The 25,509-nt window shown below is 35.8% G+C and overlaps 1 protein-coding gene across 2 annotated transcripts in view; it reads right to left on the bottom strand.

The window, feature by feature from the left end:
* Positions 1–25,509, bottom strand: part of CCPG1 (cell cycle progression 1) — a 38,603-nt gene that overhangs the window by 2,238 nt on the left and 10,856 nt on the right. Inside the window, exons 2-9 of one of the 2 annotated variants that reach the window (XM_079914346.1) lie at positions 20,040–20,108; positions 17,133–17,253; positions 15,362–15,438; positions 14,193–14,397; positions 11,883–11,978; positions 9,830–10,081; positions 5,311–5,432; positions 1,206–2,611 (exon numbers count right to left, since the gene is read on the bottom strand). In XM_079914346.1, coding sequence (XP_079770472.1) covers positions 1,206–2,611; positions 5,311–5,432; positions 9,830–10,081; positions 11,883–11,978; positions 14,193–14,397; positions 15,362–15,438; positions 17,133–17,253; positions 20,040–20,099 — 2,339 coding nt within the window. In that variant the 5' untranslated portion in view covers positions 20,100–20,108. The remainder of the gene's footprint in view (positions 1–1,205; positions 2,612–5,310; positions 5,433–9,829; positions 10,082–11,882; positions 11,979–14,192; positions 14,398–15,361; positions 15,439–17,132; positions 17,254–20,039; positions 20,109–25,509) is intronic. The other variant, XM_079914347.1, reaches the window with a different exon arrangement.

Raw genomic sequence — 25,509 nt, 5'->3', positions numbered from 1 at the left:
AAAGTTTGTTAAAAAGTTCAGTTCAAAGGCCATCTCACTTATGAAGCCTTCCCAAACATCTCCAGACTGAGGCCACCATATACATATGCCTCCATACCTCCACTGCATTCCTTGTACTGACCTAATTCTCCAAAAGCTTGTGAGCTCTTTGACAGCAAGAATTTTTCATTTGTTTCCTCAGGGCAGCCTCACAGTACTTTGCACTAGATATGTATTTAATGACTAAAGACACCAAAATCAGTCTCATTATTTTATAGACACATTACATTTACTCAAAAAGATATATCTATAAAACTATCTCAAAGTTAGTTCCCTTTCTAAAAGGTAAAAAAATAAAGCTAAGAAGATTAGGTTAGTTTCATGTTACAGAATAGAAAGCTGATATGCAATGGATACAATATTACTTTTAGAGATTATATATAAAGCACACACATTAGAACTTTTGGCTTGCTAAGTTTGCCACTTTGATCATACCTCTACCTTTACCAACAATAATTCTGTAATAAATGTATTAGATATCATAATTTAGTTGGTAAATGGAATAGATAAATGAAAGTAAGTGGGACACTGAATCGTTATTCTGATTTCAAAGTGAAATCTGTATTTTTCCTCCTAGCTTCCCAAAGTGAGTAAATAAAAAATTAAAGGAAAATAATTTCACTTAAAATGATTATCTTTTCATAAAGTATAATGAAAAGAAACAAAATAGGCTAAAATAGGATTATATATCCTTAACTGATTTTTAAGATAGAAATTAAACAATTCGCTCAAGTCAAATTGATTATATGAAATTTTCAGTTTGTAATAGATTTTAACTTAAAATTTTATCTTTCAATTTAATTTATCCTAAATTCGTAGGCAATAAAGTACTTTTACAAATAGTACTTTTGTTTACAAGAAGTACTTTTACAAATACAGCTGACCCTTGAACAACGTGGGTTTGAACTGCGTGGGTCTACTTACACATGGATATCTTTCAATAGTAAATACTTCAGTACTACATGGTCTGTGGTTGGTTGAATCCACAGATGCAGAGGAATTGCAGATACAGAGGGTCCGACTACAGGTCATATGCAGATTAACCCCCACATTGTTTACAGGTCAACTGTAGTAACAGTCTAAGAAATTTATCAAATGATACAAATGCTATCCAATATAAATGTTAAAAACTATTATAATAATAACATGGTGCTATGTAAACCGACCTGGGTCCATATGGAGGGGAAAAGGTGTGACCAAAGAAGTGTCTATATATATATCCATCCAACTTCTCAAATACTCCATCATTATCTACTTGATATTCCTTCATGTCTTTAAGATAATCTTTAACATCATTAACAAAGTCAGTGAAGAGCTTCTGATCATGTATAAAGATACCATTTAGGAAAAAATTATTGATGAAGTGATCAAGTTCTTTCCAATGATGAAAACTATCCAGTTTTTCTAATAAATACCTTTCAATTAACTGTCTAAATTCATCTATCCTTACAGGATTCAACATTTTAACATTAAAAAGATTAATGGATTCCTGTTGAGCACATTCAAATACACCAGAACAAGCCTTTCTGAAAGAATTATAATTTTCACCACAGTCATGCTCAGCACTGCATTTCTGTGAATTTGTATTTTTTCCAAATTCTTCAAAATGAGGCTTTTCTTTCCTTCTCTCTCTTTGCGTAGTAGGGCCTCTACTATTCTGGTTTTGTGTACGTGCCTTATACTGTGGATATAAATATTCACTAAAAACTGTTGTTGGTTTTTTGGCTGCTGCTTCTTTTGTAGCACCAAATCTTTTGCCTTTTTCATCAAAGATATTCTTGGTGGTATCTTTGAAATGTCTGAAAGTGGATTTAACTGAATCTGAGAATTTTTTCAGATTTTCTTTTACAGCTTCTTTAGCCTGTTTAATTTTTTCTTTATGATGCCTCACAAACTCCTTGGTAGAATTCTTCATAGCATCAAATGTTTCCTTAACAGAACCCAAAAATGTTTCCTTTGACTTATTTTTAGCTCTGTGGTTTCCTCTGTTCCCTTTCTTTTTTCCATCAGTTTCTTGTTTTCCATTTTGATCTTTTGCTTCAACATACAGTCTTTCCCACAAGTCAGAACGCTGCTGTTCAAAGTTTAGCTTGCGCTCCAGCTCAGTGAGTCTTTCCCGTAACACTTCTATTTCCTTTTTTTCAGTCACTACACTGGGAGAGTCTGGGTTGCTATATGACTGACTAGAGCTTAGCTGCTGGAGTTCCACCCTTAAAGCCATGGTTATTAGTTGTTCTCTTTCCAGTTCCCTCCTTAGCATCTTTGCTTCTGCCAACAGAGTCTCCTTTTGACTAAGGAAGCTTTGTGTTTTCAGCTTTTCTTCTTCCAAATGCTGCTTAAGTTTCTGATTTTCTGTAACTAATTCAGCACTTGTCCCTTTATCTTCCAATATCCTAATCTGTTCTCTTAGTTTCCTTAACTCTTCCTGTAATGAAGATAAGGCTTTTTCTTCCTTCTCCAGAGATATTCTTAGATACTGATTTTCTGTATCAAGGTTCCTTTTCTGAGTTTCAAAGGACGTTTTCTCTGCTTCAGTATGGGTCCAACACCGTGCAAGGTTTTCCTTCAATGACTAAATTTTTTTGAAAGATAAGAAAGAAAAATATCAAGAGCTTTAAAGGCTGAATTTAAATCTTTAAGATACAACAAATACCCCATAAATGTTTAGTGTCTATTTCTGCAGAGACTATCCTTTATGTAGTTTTTTCAATATATGAAAACTGGAAAATACAAGGTTCATATGCAGGAAAATGCACAGCAAAGAGCTTCATCAAAAGAAAAACATAGCACACTGGAGGAAGACAGCCTTCTATCTTTTGACTACAGGACTCCAATCTCTCCTGAGAAAGCTCCTAGAGAGAATGTAGGAAGGACTAAAGGTTCTCTGATCCTTGGGTGAGGGCTATTATCTCTTATAAAAAGTAAAATTACAGCTAGAGATGACTTCAGGCTTCAGAAAGTTCTGTTTATACTCACTGCACTCTTTGAAGGAAAAAAATTTCAATAATCTTAGTCCTATTTGAAAGATCTTGGTCGTACGCAAATTAACATCTCTAAGTTCACATAAGTTATACAAGTTCTCCCATACTTTAGAGAACACACTGAATCTTGGTGACATTTACAACTAATTTCTCCAATTTCAATTAATTTTCTGAAGAGACTGTAACCAGATTAGCAATGCAACTCTGAAGTCAACATTCTTGCTGAGAAATTATGTCCAGTCAGGTTTAGAGAATTCTGCTGCAGTGCTAGGTAGCCTTGAATGATCTTTCTTTCAATACATGTATTAGTAACAAACTTTCATCACAACAGCAAGAAATTAAACAATATGCTTAAACAGGTTAATGGTTATAGCACTATCCAGTCAGTTAATTGTTAGAGCACTATCTAGTCAGTTAAAATATCTTCATAAATCAGCAAAACGATATAACTTTGCTTAATTTACTACAAATATTATGACTATTCCCTTTGAATCAGACCAGAAAAATATCTGAATTACAGAGACCAAAAAAAAAAAAAAATCCTTTGAATGAGGATATTTTTCCACTTGAAAAATAAATATCTGAAATGGATATTTCACTGTCTGGCTCATTAATCTTCAAAGAACAAATTAAAATTTAAAATTTCCTTACAGTCATTTCATCTGCTCTCCCTGAGTGAGAGAAAACAAGTTTCATCTACCAAACAGAAATGGACTTTGGAGAATATTATGCTTACTGAAGTAAGTCAGAGAAAAACAAATACTGTATGATATCACTTATTGTGGAATCTAAAAAATAATAAACAAATGCATGTAGCAAGACAGAAACAGATATAGAAAACAAACTAGTGGTTACCAGTGAAGAGAGGGAAGGGGGAGGGGCACATTAGGGATACGGGATTAAGAGATACAAACTACCACTATGTATAAAGTAGATAAGCAACAAGGATATATCCTATAGCACAGGGAATTACAGCCATTGTCTTGTAATAACTTTTAATGGAGTATAATCTATGAATTACTATGAATTAGCATGAATTACTATGCTGTACACCTGATACTAATACTGTAAATCAACTACACTTCAATTTTTTTTTAAGTGAACTATGGAGTAGAACAGACTAATGTAACATTATCTTTAAATGCACAAGCACGGGGAGCACCACAGAATGACTGGAGGGTACAATATTCTGTATCTAGTAAACTCTAAAATCTTGAATCAAGTGACTAAGCAGATGCTGGACAGGTCTTCCATGATGATCTTCAAAATCCAAACTACATTTAACAGCTGGAGACAAAAGGTATGCAAGAACTGACTCAGCAAACATCTATGCAGGGCGAGTCTCCTTACAGCCAACATCATTCTATAGAACCATAAACCATGATGGTAAGAAGGAAATAGCTGCTCTTTTTTATAACATCCTCTGCTCAAGGCAGGGAAAACTAAACTATTTACAATTAACTTCAGTAGTCCCTCCCTGAAAGATATATTTCAGATGTTAAGTGGGATTCTGCCTTCCAAAGAAATACAATCATAACCCTATAAAGAATATATAAATAAACTGTGAAGGAAATTTAGGGAAATGGAAGGAAAAAGGAATAGTTTACCTTTCTACCCTGAGTTTATCTGTAATCCCTACACCCTTCTTAGGCAAGAACTAGAGAGGAGACCAGGTATTTTGCTAATCCTCATAAACCCAGAATAGACAGCACAGTTCTGTTGGAGCCAGGTGAATTTCAGGTATGAAAGTGTAACACGCTTTCTCTTTCTTCGTAACTGACATGAAACCAGAGAAAAAGGACTGGCTGATTATTTCCCTTGATCAAGGGTGGCTCCTTAGAGAAGCTACAAACTCTCCTCTCTCTCTCTCTCACTGAATGAAAATGTTTTGCTTGGCTCTATGAAAATAACGTTAATAATAATAATGTTTCATAGATAATATCAATTAAAATAATGTTAACTATAATATAGTGATTAGGAATAACATCTTTGGAGTCAGATAAACAGAATTAAATTCAGCTCTGCTGGCTGCTAGACTTGGGAAAGTTACTTAATTTTTTTGAGCCTCTTTCCCAACTATAAAATGAAATTAATACTTGCTTAATTCACTGGGATGTGGTGAGAAATAAGAGAAATACTGTATGTGGGGTACAACAGTGCCCAGGACACAGTAAGTACTCAATCAATAATTACCAATATTATTACTGATTTACTAATCTGCACTGTAGTTGTATCTGAATAGCATAATTATTGGCTAACAGAATTTTAAAATTTTATTTCTAGCACATACCTTATAATCTACAAAGGACCCTTGTTCCTGTTGACACTGGGAAAGATAATCCTTCATATCATTCAATTCATCTTTATGTATCTTTCTGACTAACTGTTGACGCTTCTGAATCTGAATTGTGCCTAAAAATAAAAATTTTTATTAGGGATATATAACATAAATGTCATGATTACCAATATTTTTAAACATACAATAAAACATTTACTTTGCATATATTTAACTGCTTAATCCAGACAGGATCATTTTCTTCAAAATACCAGCATTTCACAGTTCTATAAAAATTCTGATTATATAAACAAAGAAGGAATAAGTAAAATCTTACAGTGTCATTCATCAAATGGTGGTACATGGATGTTAATTTATAAATCAGGCCAAGTAGGTTAATATATTTTTTACTTTATTTAGCATACACCAGGGATATTTAAGCAGTTCACTATCCTTTTGATTAAAACAAGCCAGACCATATTACCTTGCCAAACAAAAAAATTTATGTAAAGTTTCTGTCTTACTGTTGTTTTTAAGGGCTGAGGTACATAAAGTGTTGCATTCCCCACTTCAACAGAGAAAGGAACAAACCATGTAGTCTATTCACAGGTTATAAGTAACTAAGGAAAAATGAAGATGTCTAGCTTTTCTCACTGTATTTTGCCTAAATGATATAGCACAAGCCCAAAAAGAATAGCAAGAAAAATAATTGGCTAACTATAATTACCCACCATTCTCAAAGCCAGATCTTTTAAGAACTCTGCATTAGTTAGGTCTGTACTGGAGTATCACCATCCCTATCCCAGTAATAAAGAAATCGTAAATCAACCAGGATGCTATATTTTCATCCTAAAAATCAAAATGTTAATTTGCCAAGACATGCTGTTCACGTGCTGCTACATGCTTCATGCACGAGAAAAACAACAACACTAAATCAAAAAGAAGGCAAAATGCATTTGGCAACCATAATATTACATCTACTGAGTGGCATACCATTATGTAAAAGACATCACAGAATTTTGTAATGAAAGAATATAATATGGGACTGAGTGAACTGATGAGGATGATTATAATTTTTGTGACTTTGTTTGAATTAAAAAAAGAATATAATAATTAATAGTTAATTGATTTCTGAAAAATTAACTCATTTCTTCAGTACATCTTCAAAACCACTAAAGAGAAAACTTCTGCCAAGTTACAGACAACTGTTACCAGTTAACAGCTATGATATCCTGTTAGAATTCACTTATCAAGAAAAAAAATCACAAATTTGCATGGCAAATTTGTTTCAATATTACTCAAAAGAATCTCAGATTTTTTGAAATATTGAAATAAATTTATCTATAGTTCCCAAGGCAACTGAAAACTTCTTTTTTTCAAACTGCTAACAGAATGAATTCCTTTGGCCACTGGGAAATAACTTAAAACTAATGTGTTGAGATCTGAGTTTGCAGTACCATTACATAGCATATGTTTGATGACTATCAATGTGTCCTCTGTCAATCAATCTCACAAACAATTAGGTATTTTTTTCCCCCTCTACATCTTCAGCTGCCTAACTATGAAGTGTTACAACCCAGGGTTTAAGGCCTTCTGGTTATATCCACAAATCTGCCTACCTTAATCACATTAACCCACTGTCAGTTTTTGCTACCACTGCTGTAAGACTTCTCTTCTACAGGTAAAGAGTCTCAATCTCACCAGAGCTTGCAGCCAATATACCCAGCTGCCTGCTAGGCACAATTTTGGGGGTGTCTTCATTTAAAAAACAAAAAACAAAAAACTGAACTTCAGCACCTGCCCTAATTTATTCTAAAATAAAGTTGGGTAAAAACAAACCGAACTGTGCTCACCGTCTATTAACTTTCTCAACTAGCAAAACTCTTCCCCTCTAACTCCCCCAACGCCAAAAGTAAAGCAGCTAACACACTTCTTGGAATTTAAAAAGTAAACCACCAATATCTCAAGCATCCAGGCTCAAAGTTCTGTTTTCCATTGTTACTTCAGTGTCCGTTATTTCACCAGCCTTCTCTCCATCCCCACCATCATGAGAACTGTCAAGGTCCTGATCACTGAATACCTGAATTACAAAACCTTCTAGTTAACTGTTCTAATTTTTCCCACACTATTTATCTTCCTGCACTTTTCCTCTAAAATTACTGCTCTCAGTTCACTCTATAAATCAAACTCTCCTACTCGGATTCCAAGATGTTTTACAATATAATAGCATCCCACATATTCCAACCTATTTTCCATTATCTCTAAATATCTATTCTGCTATAATCCTACCAGTCTTTTCAGTGCTCCCAAACGTAGCAAGTTTACTTTCAGATTATCAGGTTCTCCACTGCTAGAATGTTCTACTTTCCTTCCACATAGTGTAAGTCCAGACCCAACTTAAATCCTACCATCTCTAGGGTGACTCAGTGTCATAGTTTGAGCTATGATTCTTGTCTGTGCTTCATAACTTAGCACCTAGTTATACTGTTATACTGAAATGTCTGCTGAAAAGCAGGACAGCCTATACTTAAAGCAACTCCATGAGGAAACCAATCAATTGAACTCCGCTGTTGATTTGGAACATGGATAGTCTACAGGTAAAAGAAAGAATAAAACAGGTGCTTCATCAAGAATTTTTTAAAAAATTTTTGTAAGCACTTTCAGGACCTGAAGCAGTGCCAAATACCTATAGTACATTCTTTTACTATCCTCAGTCCTTCTAGTTCTCTCTTCCTTCCAAGATAGATCTGACACTCCAAATTTATATCACCAAGGTTGGTGAATGTTCTGAGTGATTAACTTAGTAGTTCTTGTTAAATGATTATAAAGCAAATGACTGATTATGGAGTGCAACGACTGACTTCACAGTGCCTGAGAAATTCAAGCTGGCTCTAAAATCAACTCAAAAGAGCTCTTAAAGTATTGAGATCGGTGCCACAATTAAGAAAAAAAAATGTGATGTCCTTTAAAAGTGACCTTGAAAAGCTATCATTCAGGTTAAGTTTTTTTATGTTCCCTGAGTCAATCATATTATTATATGGACCTATTATTATGAAGGTTGTTCCTATTCTGAAAAGCTAATTTGAAATACTACAGGAAAATATTTATTAAATACAATTAATAAAGTAAATTTTACAAGTAAACAAAATTCTTAAATAACAGGGCAATAATTTCTCAACTTTGAAAACACTCCTAAATTGATCTTTCTACAAAATACTTAAAGGTCATGCAATTTGTAGAGTTTTAATGCAATGTGGATTAACATTAAATCACTGTCCAATTTTTTTTTTTAGTAAGAAAAGAAGATTAAAGTAAGACCTTCTCCTTTGTTACCTCCATGTTTACCTGCAAGGGGAAAAAACCAAGCTCAAAAAAACATATTCATATATTTGCTCCAGCTAGATAATAAAGTATGTATTTCAAGTCAAATCTCATTACAACGAACTTCAAGGGAGGATACAAATTACAAGATCCCAGTATTAAATTCAAGCAGACATCCACCAGGAGTCTAAATACTTATTTTTATTAATATAAAGTTAAATACAAGAAGAAACACATTTTACTGACTCTGACTTTAAACAGGATTGTCTTCACTAAGTTTCTTCTAACATTACACTATATTGAATAATATCTTTTCCACAAATCAACAAAGGGAACATATAATTCTTCAATCTTAAGGAACACATTGTTGGAAGGAACTAGCAAAACCAGATTTACTCAGAAAGCTAAACTGTGGATTATGTAGGCAAAAATCCTAAAAGTAGTTAATACAAGGCAAACTGAAATTTGTGAAGTTGACAAGATCTAAGACATTTGTTTAAAGTGTCTTTTTCAAAATTCTAATAAAGCAAAAAGAATGAATATTCAGTTCTCAGCCTTATCTTTGTACAAATATATACCTTAAATAAGATTGAATGGTTAGGCTCCCAAAAGAAAAGTAACACCACATGGAATTCCTTCCTCTTTTCACCCAGGATACTTTTAAAGGCTTTGCATTAAGAAAATTATTAATCAATGTAAATAAACACTAACAAGGATAATAGTGAGCAAAGTATAAAACAAATGAATTCTTAAGTCATGTGAATCATGGAAGTAACAACAACGGTCACAAAATATACTGCTTTCATGAAACCTAAAAGTAGAAATAATGAGCACCTATTATTGTGACATTTCATATGTAACTATTTAAGTGGAATTTAAATAATCCTCCTAATAAAGTCACAGTTAAAACTAGTTTAACTGTGATTCTAAATTAAAACGATTTGCCCTGTAATGAGCATTTCAGATTTTTAATCTTCCAATATTTTCTTTAAATAAATATATATATGAGCAATCCTTAATTTCTTAAATACTACCTCATTTCAGTGCAAACAGCTTTGTGAAGCAACACTATCCCCAGTTTCCACATGAGCAAACCAAGGCTCAAACACGTACAAGCTTTCCAAGGACATATATTTTAAGACACTGAAAAAGGATCCCAGAATTCCTTACTCTTTACCACCAGTTTATATATAACAAATTTTCAAATACTTACCGTAGAAATGTCCAAATCCCATGCTGATTGCAATCACCAAAGCAAGGATAACGCATTTATTGAGACCACTATTGAACTGACGTTTACACGGCTCCTTAGAAGGTTCAGTTTCTTGTTCAGCAAGTAACCTTTCTTCAGATTCTGAACTAGAAACAGTCTTCTTCCTAGCACGGCGTCGTCTAAAGGCCGGACTGGGCTGATGACTGGTTTCATCACTACTGGATTCGTCATCGCTAGGCTGAGATGAAAATACTATTTTAAAAAGAAAAATGTAGATAAATATTAAATATTTTAGAAAAGCCTTCCCAGTAAATATGATTTAGAATGCCATCCCTACATGCCTTTTTACATACAACAGCCAAGAACAAAAACAACAGAATAGAAACAAAAACTCAAGTTTTCAAGTTTATCAACATAAAGCCAAAGATTTCAACTGTGATACATAAGAAACTGTTAACTATACTCTGTGCCTTTGAGGTCCTGGTTTTGGTTGTTTTCTTTTTTTTAACTTCCCTTATAGTTTACACCATTAGAACAATCATTCTCATAGCCTATTAAATTTCACTGCTATTAGAGCCACAAACAAATACTATTTCTAGAAGGGGAAAAAAAAACCTCTATCTCTTCATTTAATTTCAAATAGAGGTAATTTAAGCTCAGCTGTTTAAGGAACAGAGGGAAGTATATAAGCAGTTCCTGAGACTTAAAAAAGATAACAACTACCAAAAGTTTCCTTGAGTGTACTAGTCCCTAGTTTTGTTTCCATCCTATGAGCCCAAAATCAAGATTCAAAGCACTATAGTTTAACACAGGTTTCCAGAAGTCAGATGAGCCCTTCCCTTCGACTGCCACTCTTACTAGAAGGTTATTAATTTTACCCTCTAGTAAATATGTCAGCATGAGGAAGTGACACAACAGCTATCTCCGATATTAAGGACTAGTCTTGTGCTGCTCCTTTATGAAAAGAATAATAAAGAACAACAAATTGGAAAAAAAATTCCACAAGAAATCTCAAGGACTAGAAGCATATTCATTGGAAAAAAACATCTTCAGCTTTTTCAAGTGTATAATTTCTTAACATTGTTCCATATATCAATAAACTATATGCTGACACAGAAGATTAGATGACTCAGTAATAATTTCCATAGGCCAGAGAGAAGAAAAAAAAAAAGCACTAAAAGTAAGGATAAAATGTGAACATGAATTTGATACAAAGAGCTCCAAAACAACAAACATTCATGCTTCGAAAAAGCAGAACAGTTCTTCAGAAGACAGGGTATCCATGCCACAGCAAAGCTGGTGACTTAGGTTAGACAGTACTTCTAAAAGATGTATCATAGAGAATTTATAACTTTCACACTTACAACAAAAAACACAAAGACAGAAGGCACTACTGAATGAATGAATATTCCTAATATTTAGTGATAATAGATGCCACTGAGAGATCTTTTGGTCATAACCCTTATGCCCATCATGTTTATCTGGTTATTCTTGATCACTAGTTTTTCCAAGATGTCGTCGCCTCAGCTGTGAGGTTACATTTCTTGGAAAAAGAGAAAGAAAGGAAGACTTAAACAAAGCATTACATAATACAAAGGCATTCATGATCATGGTTGGAGTACTTAAGTCAGACTTTCTGACATTATTAAGATGGGTAAATATAAAAACAAACCATTTGTCAAAATTTCTTAAATTTTCAATTCTACATTAACTTACTGCCTTCACTATACAGTCTAAGTAAACAAACCAGCCTAACCCACATGAACAAATTCGCATCCTTATCTAATGCTTCCATCTTTTTTAACCCATAAGTATGATAGCTGAAATATTTTGATTTTTAAACTTCTTTTAAAGCATAATTTGGCACACAGTCCAAGATGCAAGCAATGCAAAGGCATGCAATAAGCTTAGCCAGCTTTATTACAAGATCAATTTTGAACACCTGTTCAGAGTATCACAGATTACAACAGATATCTTCAAAGCACTAAGTAAATTGTAAATGTGACTAGGCACACTCAGCTCTAGAAAAGCTGATCAGATTTAGTCACACCACCTTGGAAAGCGAGTTGGCTAGGAACATGGTGTTTCAGCTGATCATCCCATCCCCTTATGCATTCAGGAATCTTCCACAGCTTCTCCCACCACCTTTCTTTTGTGAATAAACAGGAAAAAAGATGTATAAAGCTTTATTATAAAGAATAAAAAGGAAAAAGAGAATTGAAAAACACTTGTTTTAATTATCACTTAACATTATCACTTGTGCTCCATCGAAATCTAATAATCATGCCTTTTTAAAAAACATACATACAAAAAAAATATATATATATACACACAATACAAACTTTTCTACAGCTACCAATTCTGGTTCCTTAGGGGAGCAGAGGGTCATATGGAGGGAGTGGGAAATGTTCTTAAATCAACAAAAAGATTATTGCCATAGAATCTAATTTATAAAAAGAAAAAAATGAAGTTGAAATCCTATAAAGATGGAGAAGAAAGGGAAAGGAAAAAAAAAAAGCAATAGGTAGCAGGAAATTAACCAACGAAGAAAAATACAGGCTAAGGGAAGAGAACAAAAACTCTTGATAATTGATGTATACATAGTATTTTCAACATAGTCCAAAATCATTTTTGATTATTTTTTAACATTTTCTTTATTGAAATAATTAATTCCCTTGGGAGGGACAGCAATGGATAAAAACACACCTAAAAAAATACTCTGCTTAACTGAATCTGTAAAATTCCCAAGAAGTCCAAGTTCAGAAAGGAAATTAAAAACTAGATTAATGTGATCTGAAGTACTGAAGTTCCTGGAAAAAAAATCAACAGTGTGTGGCATCGTTTCTTAAATGTCTGCTTTGACTCTTCTGCAATGCTCCTGGCTTCAATCTGACTATACATTCTGGCCCACAAATATTTTTAAATTAAACCAGCTTCTGGTTTAACCTCTACTTGAATTTTACTAGCTTAAATTAGAATAAGAAAAATTCCACTGTCTGATTCTGGCAAATTAAACAAAGAATGGTAAAATCTAAGAAAATGATCTGAAATAAATACTACACGTTCCTGTCTTTTTTTGTGTTTTTTTGCAGTTACGCGGGCCTCTCACTGTTGTGGCCTCTCCCGTTGCGGAGCACGGGCTCTGGACGCGCAGGCTCAGCAGCCTGGCTCACGGGCCCAGCCGCTCCGTGGCATGTGGGATCCTCCTGGACCGGGTCACGAACCCGCACCCCTGCATCGGCAGGCGGACACTCAACCACTGCACCACCAGGGAAGCCCTACACGTTCCTGTTTTTGCATCAAATTTGGAAACTCTTATTATCACTAGCAATGTCCCAGGTATCTCTCACATAATTCACCCTAAGTTATAATTGGGGGTTAAAAACCGTGCGTTGGGCTTCCCTGGTGGCACAGTGGTTGAGAGTCCGCCTGCTCATGCAGGGGACACGGGTTCGTGCCCCGGTCCGGAAGGATCCCACATGCCGCGGAGCGGCTGGGCCCGTGAGCCACGCCGCTGAGCCTGCGCTCCGCAACGGGAGAGGCTGCGTCAGTGAGAAGCCCACGTACCGCAAAAAAAAAAACAACAAAAAAACACCGTGGGTTAATTATAGATCTCTTTCTTAGATTTGCTGTAACTTTGTGTCTAAATATTTATATTACCCTGAAAGATGTTATATATGTCCCTAAAACTGTGCCAAAGAATTGTAGAGGGAATTAGCTCAGTAACTCACATTTTACCTCCAAATGATTCTGTCTGAACAACAGGCATTCACTGCATTAAGAATGTGATTTACAATAGGTACATTTTCATAACTCAATCTAAAGTGAAAGATCCAAAGTTCAGGGGCTTTAGGATGCTGCTGTTTTGCCAGTTCCTTAAACCCTGTTTGGCACATGGTAGCACACAATAAATGTTTGTTGACTGACTAATAATTAAATGGATCTGGAAGGCTTCAATAAAGTTTCTTTCACTATTTCTATAATATAAAATTTGTACCACTGTAACTAAAAATCTTACTAACATTGTCTGACTTTTTTAAGTATAATGGCTCAATCTCCCACTCCTAAAGACCTAAAAACTGTCAAATGCATTTTGGAGTGTTTGAGACATTAACAAATCTCCTTGAAGCTATTTTTTCTCTTCTTTCAATGATAAAAGATGGTATTTATTGGACTACCGTGCTCTAGGCCCTAGATCTAGGAAAACACTAGATATAACAGTAGATTTTACAAAAAATTTTCATGAGTTTTACCCAAACATATTCAAAACTTGAAATTCAGGGTCAGAAATCAAGCCATTATATAAAATGTGGTCACAAGAGTCCTAAGTCTCCTATCAGCGTATCCGTTATGTAGTTCTTACCAGTTTCTGGCTGACAAAACGTATACTGGCTGCTAGAGGAAGAGCCCATGTTGAAGTCTTCCGGACTCTGTGCTTCTTTAACAATTATTGCTTCTTCTTGACTCCCAGTTTCTTCTAACTTAGGTGGCTCAAGTGTAACAATATCAGAATCATCACTGACAGTTCCAAAATAGAGATTGTCATCAGGTAACTTTTCTTCCTCTCCCTGAAGAATCATAATTTTAGAGACAAATTCAACAATTATTTATGGGCCTTGTATTTTCTAGGCAGTTCAAAGTATATAATGGACTTAAGTAGTATGGTGATTGGGTTTAAAATAAGTCCTGCCCAACAGGAAAGGATTACACAATAGTAGGTTCATCCTAGGGAATTCCCTGGCGGTCCAGTGGTTAGGACTCTGCACTTCCACTGCCAGGGGCCCGGGTTCAATGCCTGGTCAGGGAACTAGGATCTCACAAGCCGTGTGGCAAGCCCAAAAACAAAAACAAATAGTAGGCTTATCTTTCAGTCTGAAAATACCATCAAACCTGTTGGCAACTCTCTCTTTCAGAATTAAATCAAACTGCTGTCTACCATTCATTCGTGGGCTGCAGAAGCTGAGAAACAAACCCACCTTTCCAACCCAATGTCCACAAAAAGGAGAGGATTTGTTTCTCACCAGTTCTACGGGTTTATTTGGGCATAACTCTGTGGTCAGGGAGCCCATAAAAGACTGATTAAATTTTCCTGATAAACTTCAAAAGCTACGTAATGTAAAGATCATCCAGCTATCTAGTTTTATCTGGAAGTCAAGTAAAATGCCAAAGGACAAAGTTTGTTCTCAAATTTTAAAACTAACCTTCATTTTAGATATGAACCCTTAATTTCTCAATATAATTCAAGAAAGCAACATATTTCTAAAGAAAATATTAGAGGTGAAATGAATAGATCTTTAACACATTACCAAGAAATCGCTTTTCTAAATTAAAAGATAGCTCACTTAATTAGGAGTTATATGGAAGCTAACTTTAATCTTAAAACTGACCAACCTGCAGAATCCCAAATTTTTCAACAAAAGATATTTATAATTCAAATAGGAACAGAACACACAAATAGAAATGGAAGCTTTAATTAGTATTCTCTAATAAATACTGTTTATCATATATCCACATAGTAAAACACAAGGTTACCTCGAGTGCTGACTTCATTTCCTCCAAAGCTGGATAAGTAGCTCCTCCCATTAACACTGTGCCATTCTGGCTGCTCTCTGACATAAAGCAAAGATCAATTTAATTACACTTCATCGACCTTTTTTTTTGTCTGCATATATTATATAATATAGGCAGATAAAATCTATTCCTAATTTTTAAAGTGGATTTAAGGAAATGCCACATGTAATTATAACAGTCACTCTATTGTTACTAAAAAGATCTCTGTATTTCAAATATAACTATTTGAAATTGTCAGGGGATAATTTTAGGTACTGAACTGAACTCATTTAAAAATCTACTAAAAACCATAATCCCTAAATAAACAATCTCTACATTACAATTCCAAAGTACTTAAGCCAAGGTGTTTGTAAAAACCTGTTAATATGGAAAACTGATTCTCAGATAATTGACGGCACGTTTCCTGAATTCTTAGTTTATTCATAATTCTTAAACGTACCACTATTCTAATGACTGTCAACGCCTAGTAACACAAGAATCAAAACTATGGCTTCAAATTACAAATCTTTACAATAAAAAATGGACTATAAAAAACAAGGCCTCAAAAGAACACAGAAAAACAAGATAATGTCACCATAGCAGCTGCATATATATTTTATATGAAACTCTCAAAAAACAATACACAAATTAGATTTTATGTCATATTTTTAATGAAAAAGGCTATAAAATGTTAATAGAAGCTAAAAATATTAAAACAGTATACAATAAGCATCAGGTTTTATGCATAGCAAAGTATATGCATTGTTGGTATAATGTTACCTCCAGATAAAAAGAATTATAGATGGCTTTGAATTTTTTTGCTCATCATTTGTTTTTCTATTTTAACCCCTCCAAAATAACAAAGGGAAAAAAACCCAAACATCACTTGTGTGTGTTATATAGCTCCTAACAGAATATTAATTTGGAGATAAGACTCCTCAACGAAGGTGGACTAGGGTCCAAGGACGCCTGAGGAAGTATGGAAATTTTTTTTTAAATATCTAAATATATGCATTTCTTGGGAGAGACCATCCACAGCTTTCAGATTCTCAAAGAGATCTCTGACCCATGAAAGATGAGAATCACTGTTCAAATGAGAATAGCAATCAACACTTAAGCTGAAAACAAGATTAACAGGTATAATCTTTTATATTTCTGGCCTTGACACATGCACTTTATTCTCCTGACGGAGAAATGTTCTGTTACGTTTTAATGCAATTTTTAAAAGAAAATTTAAGACGTAATTTTTAAATATGAAGATGTATTAATTATTTGGGTTTCTTAATCCTCTATATAATTAATATGGGCATCAAATCCCACAGAAGAATATATAACATTAATGCAATACAGTAGTTAAATGCCATTTACCACCTATAACCAAAGGTACTCTGAAGTGTGGTAACTGGAGAAGAATTTAGTAAATCCTTTGTGTGAATAAATAATTTTGTATATCACTAGTCTTAATCAAGGTTAATAATATTTAGTCACTGTTTACACTAGCAGTATCAAAGAGTCATATGGAGGCCCAAGTATGTACTATAGCTACAAACAAACCAACCCCCTGGGCAATTTGGTGCCACTGGGTTCTTTAGGCCTGCCCACCTAATCCACACGAAAATTCTAGTCTTTCAGTGTGACTTGATGATTTAGACTAGCCAGAAAGGCTGCCCACCTAGAAAGAAGGCAAGATTCATAATGTTGCTCACATATCCTATTAAAAAAAAAAAGAAAAATCAGACTTTTTTAAACTTACCTCCCTGCTCTAACTGCAATACTTGTAGCTCCTCTTGTGATAAAGATGAACATTCTGGGGTGAGCTCACAGCTGTCACTGGCTACACCATGTTCAGAATTCATCATCTCTGTATCAGACCCCTAGATAAAAAGTGTTAATCAGTTATTCGTCTATCAGCTGCCCAAAGCTGGATGTGACTACATGTAGATGCTTCCATTTTTAAAAGTCACAGATGCTGCTATACTCCAAAGGGAACAGTATCTATTCCTTTTTCTTTTTTAATTTAAATTTTTGGTCGCGTTGGGTCTCGTTGCTGCGTGTGGGCTTTCTCTAGTTGTGGCGAGCGGGGGCTACTCTTCGTTGCGGCGCATGGGCTTCTCATTGCGGCAGCTTCTCTTGTTGCAGAGCATGGGTTCTAGGGGCACAGGCTTCAGTAGTTGTGGCACACAGGCTCAGTAGTTGTGGTGCATGGGCTTAGTTGCTCCACAGCATGTGGGATCTTCCTGGACCAGAAATCGAACCCATGTCCCCTGCATTGGCAGGCGGATTCTTAACCACTGCACCACCAGGGAAGTCCAGTATCTATTCCTTTTGTTCAGTTTAGTCCATAAAACCTACAGCAGGGGAGCCATAGGTTTAGATTTTAAAAGAAGTCAGTCCTGGGACTTCCCTTGTGGTACAGTGGTTAAGAATCCACCTGCCAATGCAGGGGACATGAGTTCGAGCCCTGGTCCGGAAAGATCCAACATGCCGTGGAGCAGCTAAGCCCATATGCCACAACTACTGAGCCCACATGCCACAACTACTGAAGCCTGCGTGCCTAGAACCCATGCTCTGCAACAAGAGAAGCCACCACAATGAGAAGCCGCACACCACAATGAAGAGTAGCCCCCACTCACAGCAACGAAAGACCCAACACAGCCAAAAATAAATAAATTTTTTAAAATCTTAAAAACAATAAAATAAAAGAAGTCAGTCTAAAAGTCCAACATTCTAACTATGCTATAAGCCCAAGCAATAAATCTGAATCCCAGAGGATAAGTTTCTAAATTTAGCTATTTCTATTAATTTGCTTCTACTCAACACTTATAGAACTACTCTAGGCAAGACATTTTGCTAGTGTCACAGGGTATGAAAAACTAAAATCTAAAATTCAGATTTATAGCCTATTCAGAGAAACAGCCACAAGCAAATAACTACTTATTATTGCAACATATGACTAAAAAGGTTTAAGGGCAAGGATTAAAATTAACCTATTAGATTAATGGAGTAAACTTTCCTTATAAAATTTCAGACTCTTTTATTCTTCCAAGGTTTTCCTTCTTACTTTGATGTCAGACTGTCTTTTCTTTAATAAAAGTGGATCTTAACAGGGTTTTTTTCTCATGTTAATTAGCAAAATAAGTTATCCACTAATGATTCTGTCTCTCTCCAGGCCCCTCCCTCAATTTTCCTATAATTTAGTAATCCATGAAATCAAAGGTCTGAGTTCTCCTGATATACATAACTCACAACAGCAAAAACTAAGAGACGTCATTAAAGCAGTGGGCTTGAGTTGAGTCCTAAAGAGAATTCTGAGTATAAGATTTTGGGATTGCCTAAAGTGGCAGGAGAATGGTAGTAACAGACACAAGGTTCGGGTTGAATTGTGAGTCACTGGGGAGACCAGATCTGGCCTAAATCAGAATGGTAGCAATGGTAAAGGAAAAGGAAATACATGTAAGAGACATTAGCAAGAAAGATTAGAACCTGATAACAAGATATGGAAGGAAGAAGGATAAAGGTACAGACATGATCAACTCTGTGACAAGGTATTTCTAATACAGAATGCCCAAATGACACACTTGGCTAAATGCCAGAAAAGTCTGCTATCTTGCTTCACACTACAGACTCCCACACCTGCCTTACTTCTACACTGTTAATTATCCTTGAAGGAGAAATTGTTACTATGAGAGTTGATCTAAGCTTTGGAGAAAACAGGTTAAAAATAGAAAAGTCACTTATTAAAAAAAAGAAGAAAGAAGAAAAAGAAACCACATTCATTTCAACTGGTACAGCTGCTAATAAATTTTAAAACTTTCTTGCAGAAACTTTGGTTAATGTTGTTTTCTAGAAGTCATGACTAACCAATTGTCTAAACATTAAATTATCAAAGGAATCATAAAAAATAGCGTTTAAAATTTTTATTGATGAAGGAAAATAAGTGAGGCTTGAGTCTAAAAATAAACAGGAAAATTATAGATAAATCCATTAACACTTTAAATAGGTATAGTTTTTATCTTACTGCTTCTATACATCACTATTTTATGATTTTTCTGTAATTAACATATATTACCAGTGTGAGAAAATAAATTACTGTTTATTATGTACTAGTTATGTAACATCACATTTCTATAATCAAATTCATTTTTTAAGAGTTCTAGCCATAGTCCTTTTTCCATCAAGTTCTGAAATGATAATATAACGTAACGTAACATAACATAACATGGGTGGAACACATGTTCTCCATGCTCCTTGGTCTGTTTAAACGCAGGCTCTGATGTTTTCTAGTTACATAATCTTGGCCAAATTACTGAATCTCCGTAAGCTTTGGTTCTCTCAACTATGAAATGAGAATGAAAACAATCTGTACCACAGAGGGTTGTTTAAAATTATGAGAACATAAGTAAAGCACAGGACCTGACCAATAATAAGCTCTCAGTAAATACCTGCCTAATGTCTCAAAGCTGAGGAAAGCAATGTCCAATAACATGCTGGCTCGTGAAGAGTTTTCAGCAGTGAAGTGAAATGTAGGTGGGAAAAGCTATAGACAATGGAACCTTATGCTTAAATGTAAAAAACTAACGGCCTTCAAAGAACCCAGTTTACATCACTGTTAACACTGTAATATTACAAACTGCCTTATAAAAAGTATTCAGTAGCATACCTCATGATTGATGACAGTCCAACCACAAGATGAATCACTGTCACTGGAATTTTCAGACATTTTTCAGGTCTACAAATACAAAAACATATTGATATGTGGAACACATTTTTAAAAATTCTATAGGAAGTACTATATGTGACCCAAGTACAAAAAGTGGCGCTTACTGCCTTCCAGGTGAAACTGAGACAACCCACCCATAGATTTACCAGACAGGATATGCTTGCATATCTATATGAACAAATACAACCAAACTTTATGACAAGGAGATCCTCCTGAGCCAAAACAGTGTAGACGGTCGTACTGTGGAATGAAGAGGCAAGCTGGATCTGAAAGAAAATGTAGGATTTGGCCAGGCAGAAACAAAGGTAAATGAAAACAATCTGACTCTGAGGAAGTCAACTGCTGAGGGAACGACAAATGGGGAACAGTCAGCCAGAGCAAAAGCCTATGTTTTCAATGAACAGTACGGTGTGAAAATCATGGCTGAAGAAACCAGGTGGGGGAAAGAGAAGAGTTCCAAGGCCCGGCAAAATGAAATCTACTGTTGTCAACATGAAGCAATTAATATTTTCAAGCAGGGAAGGAATGTGATCAAATGGTTTTTAGGAAAATAACCATGTTGGTAACACTTCAGTTACATTAAAACAGGGGAAGAAAAAGACCAGAAGTTGGTTAGAAACTTGTGGCCATTGGCAATAACCTAGATAGACTCAAGTCCTAAACCAGCACACATTGGTCACTCTATCCGGTTTGTTCTACCCTTTCTATCTGAAACTCCTATTTAAACTTCAAAATTAAGCTCATTGGGCTTCCCTGGTGGCACAGTGGTTGAGAGTCTGCCTGCCGATGCAGGGAACATGGGTTCGTGCCCCGGTCCGGGAAAATCCCACATACCGCGGAGCGGCTGCGCCCGTAAGCCATGGCCGCTGAGCCTGTGCTCCGCAACGGGAGAGGCCACAACAGTGAGAGGCCCGCATGCCAGAAAAAAAAAAAAAATTAAGCTCATTAAAGTAAATGGTATCTTGCTGACTTTGTTCTATACATATGTCTTATAAATGCTTCTATTATTGCACATATACTGAGAACCCATTATATCCAAGTTGATGGTTAGTGTTCTAACAGAACTCTACTGCAGACAATTTAATATGGAACCAGTGCACAAATGAAAACAGGGCAAAAAATATAGATGTGGACCATCTATTAGTGATTCTGGAAACTCTCGTAAATTAGTATTTTAAAAAGAGAAGATACAGAGAGGTGGCTGGTCACTGATAGTAAAAAAATAAGCATGTTTTCAGACAAATTATTCAAAATCTAAAATAAGACCTAAAGACGACTGTGTGACTTTTAATGTCACTCGAGACAGAACATTTTACAATAACTTCACCTGAGGTCATCTGATTGTTTGATTTCCCATTTACAACTAATTAGGGCCCAGGCAGTTTCTAAATTTAAAGGTAAATTTGTAAAAACAAAACAAAACAAAACAAAAACTATTACAATGAAATGCACTTTTTTCTGTCCAGTAGAGAATACTATCCCAAAGGCTAGGCTTAAATACCCTCCCTATAGTATATTAACAAATTTTATAGCAATTTTATTTCACCATTCCTTATTAAACTGACTACATAAAGCCCAATTTCTCATTGAACCAGTTTTCATGAGTTAAAAACTCTGATGTTACTATTTGTATTTGAATTATTTTATAACAATTCCAAAGTTGTGGGTTAACATATTAGACTGCACAAAGACTGAGCAGTTAACTTTGCAGGAAGAAAGGAAAATGGTCAAAGCAGGCTTTATAAATGAGGTTGTAATGTTTTTGACATGCTGGACAGCATGTTTTTTAACTGAATTAGTTGCCAAAATTTTAAAATTGAGAGCTATCACAAAAAAATTAAGTTCTGGTTCTTTATTGTCAAAAGAGAAAATATGACGACACTGGAAGGATTTCCCAAGAGATAATGTGAAAAGCACTACAAAAATAAAGGCAGAAAAAGTTAAAGAATATGACACTTCTAAGAAATTCAATTAATTTAGCATGAGTGAAGTATTAAAAGAAGACATCTGAAAATCAGAATCTTTCAAAGGGCACATATTAAAATGGGGAAACAACTAAAGGGCCCTAGACCTGTGGGATACAAAGAATCAATGCAATATTCCATGAAAAAGATGAGCACCTAAATTTAACCAGTATTGATGAGGGGGAGAGGATAAATAGGATGGGGAGGGGTTAGGAGAGATTTAGGAAGACAGACACGAAAGATTTTTAAAGGACTGAATAACCAAGAAGAATAACAAAGAAAAGAGAAAGTGTAGTATATTTTGGTTTAAGTGACTTGGTATTTGGAAAAACCATTCTATATGGAACAAGTAGGTAGGGCTTTACGATTAAGAAAATTGGCCTAGGACTTCCCTGGTGGCACAGTGGTTAAGAATCCGCCTGCCAGTGCAGGGTACACGGGTTCCAGCCCCGGTCCAGGAAGATCCCACATGCTGCGGAGCAACTAAGCCTGTGCGCCACGACTACTGAGCCTGCACTCTAGAGCCCGCGAGCCACAACTACTGAGCCCCGTGAGCCTAGAGCCCGTGCTCTGCAACAAGAGAAGCCACCACAGTGAGAAGCCCACACACCGCAATGAAGAGTAGCCCCCCACTCGCTGCAACCAGAGAAGGCCTGCGCACAGCAACAAGACCCAACGCAGTCGAAAATAAATAAATAACATTTTTTTAAAAAAAAGGAAAATTGGCCTAAAAAAAAGCAATCATTCTTCACCATGTGAAAGCTCCTCTTCCCTTTGCAAACCCCCAGTTCCTAACCTCCTCTAGCAGCCCACATTCTCACTGCTGCTCCATCTCACCCCCAGACTTACATAACCTTCCAAAACTCCTGGGATACAAGACCTGATCAGGGATATTTAATGTGTATATATCTCCTGCTCTTATCTAGGAAATTTCCATTTAAACAGTTCTAAATAGATAGTCCCCAGCTTTTGTTTTCCAATCAAGAACTCTAATTGCTCTGGGGATAAGCAAAAACAAGATTTCAAAAGAAAGTTACATACATTACTAAACTGGGACTTTATCATATTTGAATTTCTCAAATCAAGGAGCCCATTTTAATCTGATCCCAGTTTCTTTGTTTACTTGCCCTGGAGGAAGAACAGGCTTCACATCTAGCCCAAATGAGGAAAAAAAGATTCCCCTACTGGCCATAACACCACAGTAAGAGTTTGGTAAGCAAAATTCACAGCCCTACTAAAGAACCCTCTTAATTCAGGTGTTTTCAAAAAGTTGGGTGAGGGCTTCCCTGCTGGCGCAGTGGTTGAGGGTCCGCCTGCCGATGCAGGGGGACACGGGTTCGTGCCCCGGTCCGGCAAGATCCCACATGCCACGGAGCGGCTGGGCCCGTGAGCCATGGCCACTGAGCCTGCGCGTCCGGAGCCTGTGCTCCGCAACGGGAGAGGCCACAACAGTGAGAGGCCCGCGTACCGCAAAAAAAAAGTTGGGTGCACTGAAATTAAATCAAAATTTTAAAAAGTAAATTTCTGAGCCCCATCCTAGACACATTGACTCTGAAAGCTGCCTCTGTATTTGAACTTCCCCACTACAGCCAGTTATCTTCTTAAAATGGTAATATTTTGTCATTCCTTAAAAATGTTAAGATTTTCATACTGTCTTCAGGATAATGCCCACAGGCCTTAAATATCAAGTGTTTTGTCTCTAGCATCTCATCCTCTCTCCCTCCATCCCCTCCCTCTCCCCTCCACCTTTTCAATTCTGCTAAAAAGCTTAGCTTTCTCTTAATTCAGGGGCTTTGCATATTCTGATCTCAGTTCCTCACCTCCTTACTTCTACCCAAACTCCTGTGCCCACTCTTCTATCTCAGCTAATGCATCACTTCGTGAACCATTCCCTGACCCCATCCCCAAAGACTAGTATATTCCCTAATCTACTACTTAAAATACAATACTACGCTGTAATTGCTTGTTTACTTGACCGGTAACACATATTAAGCACTCAATAAAGAAAAAAGGTAAACATTTCTGGGTGATGATGCAGTTACTGACGCACTTCTAAACTGTTCCTCAAGGAACTCAAAATTCTGGAGGAATCCATGAAGTTCCTTTCCCCATTATTTTGACCAAAGGTAAATGCAAAAACCTGTTCCATTTTGAGGGCTTTACTAATAATAACTTAGAAATAAACCGTTTATGGGAAAGTTACAAAGGCATAAAAAATCATACAAAGTTATAAAGCTAAGGGTACTTTATGAAGATGATAAACTTGAAGCCCTTTTCTAGACTCAGGCTTCGTTTTATTCCTCAGGGTAGCTTCTTTACCCCAATCTCAGGTCATATATTTCCCCATTGCTTTTTGGATGATCACTAGTAGGTTTCTCAGGCCTTTCAAATAAAGCATCTACAAAACTAAGATTATCTTCCTGCTCCTCTTCCTGTTTCTATCATCTCAGAGAACAGCATTAGCCAAAAATAATCTGGCTGCAAGAAAAAGCCACCAAACATCAGGTCAAAAATCCTAGATTTAGGATAACTACATTTGGGATAACTAGAATTGCCTTGACCCAAAAATCCAATCAGGTCTAAATCCTTTTTCACTTCCTATCCCAACTTCATCATTTCCCACTTGTATTACAGTGACGGCTCTCTAAGAGATCTCTGCCTGCAGTTTCAAATTCCCCTCCAGTCACTCCTTCCCAATGCTGTCCCTACTCTGTTTATCCTAACACATAAATCTGATCACTTAATCAATCACTTAAAATTGGTCTCCAGTGCCTTCAAGATAAACTCCAAAATCCTATAATAATAGCCTCTAGAACAGAGACAAATCATTTAAATTGATTCTCACTTCATAAGAAATCCTATGGAACATTTCTTCACAACATGTAAGATTTTATTCATAGAACTCTATGGAAGAGAATTTGACACTAAGAATTATAAACATATGGTTTTCCACATAGAATATAGCACGTTAGTCATATTAGGATGTAAATTTATTACATGGATGTTCGTATCTCATTTATGAAGTTACTTAAGGTAGAAGGATTATACTACACTAGTATAATCAAACTCTACAGCAGATGGGCCTACAGTTAGTACCATTTTTAATTTACTCCTTTATCCATCTGTTCATTCAATATTTATTGAGTTCTTAGCACATGCAGGATACTGAAAATATACCAATGTACAAAACAAATAAGAGTCTTGCCTTCCTGGAGCTTAAATTCTATCAGTAATTGACTAGGTTGAACTTCATCTGAGCCCTATGCTCCAGGAAAGCAAGGAAGGTTGAGAAATTTCCCCATCCTGTTTTGTGTTCTGACTGATAGCTAACTGCAAAGGACCAACCTGCCCTCAAAAAATCCCAGGTAAGACTCACTTCCACCCATTCTGAGTCCCTTGTTTACTTGCCTCTATAAATCTCCTCGGTTCATTGAGATATTCCTATT

This window comes from Stenella coeruleoalba (genome assembly GCF_951394435.1).
Source record: "Stenella coeruleoalba genome assembly, chromosome: 2".
NCBI classification, from domain to species: Eukaryota; Metazoa; Chordata; class Mammalia; order Artiodactyla; family Delphinidae; genus Stenella; species Stenella coeruleoalba.
This window is presented reverse-complemented; position numbering and strand designations above follow the sequence as displayed.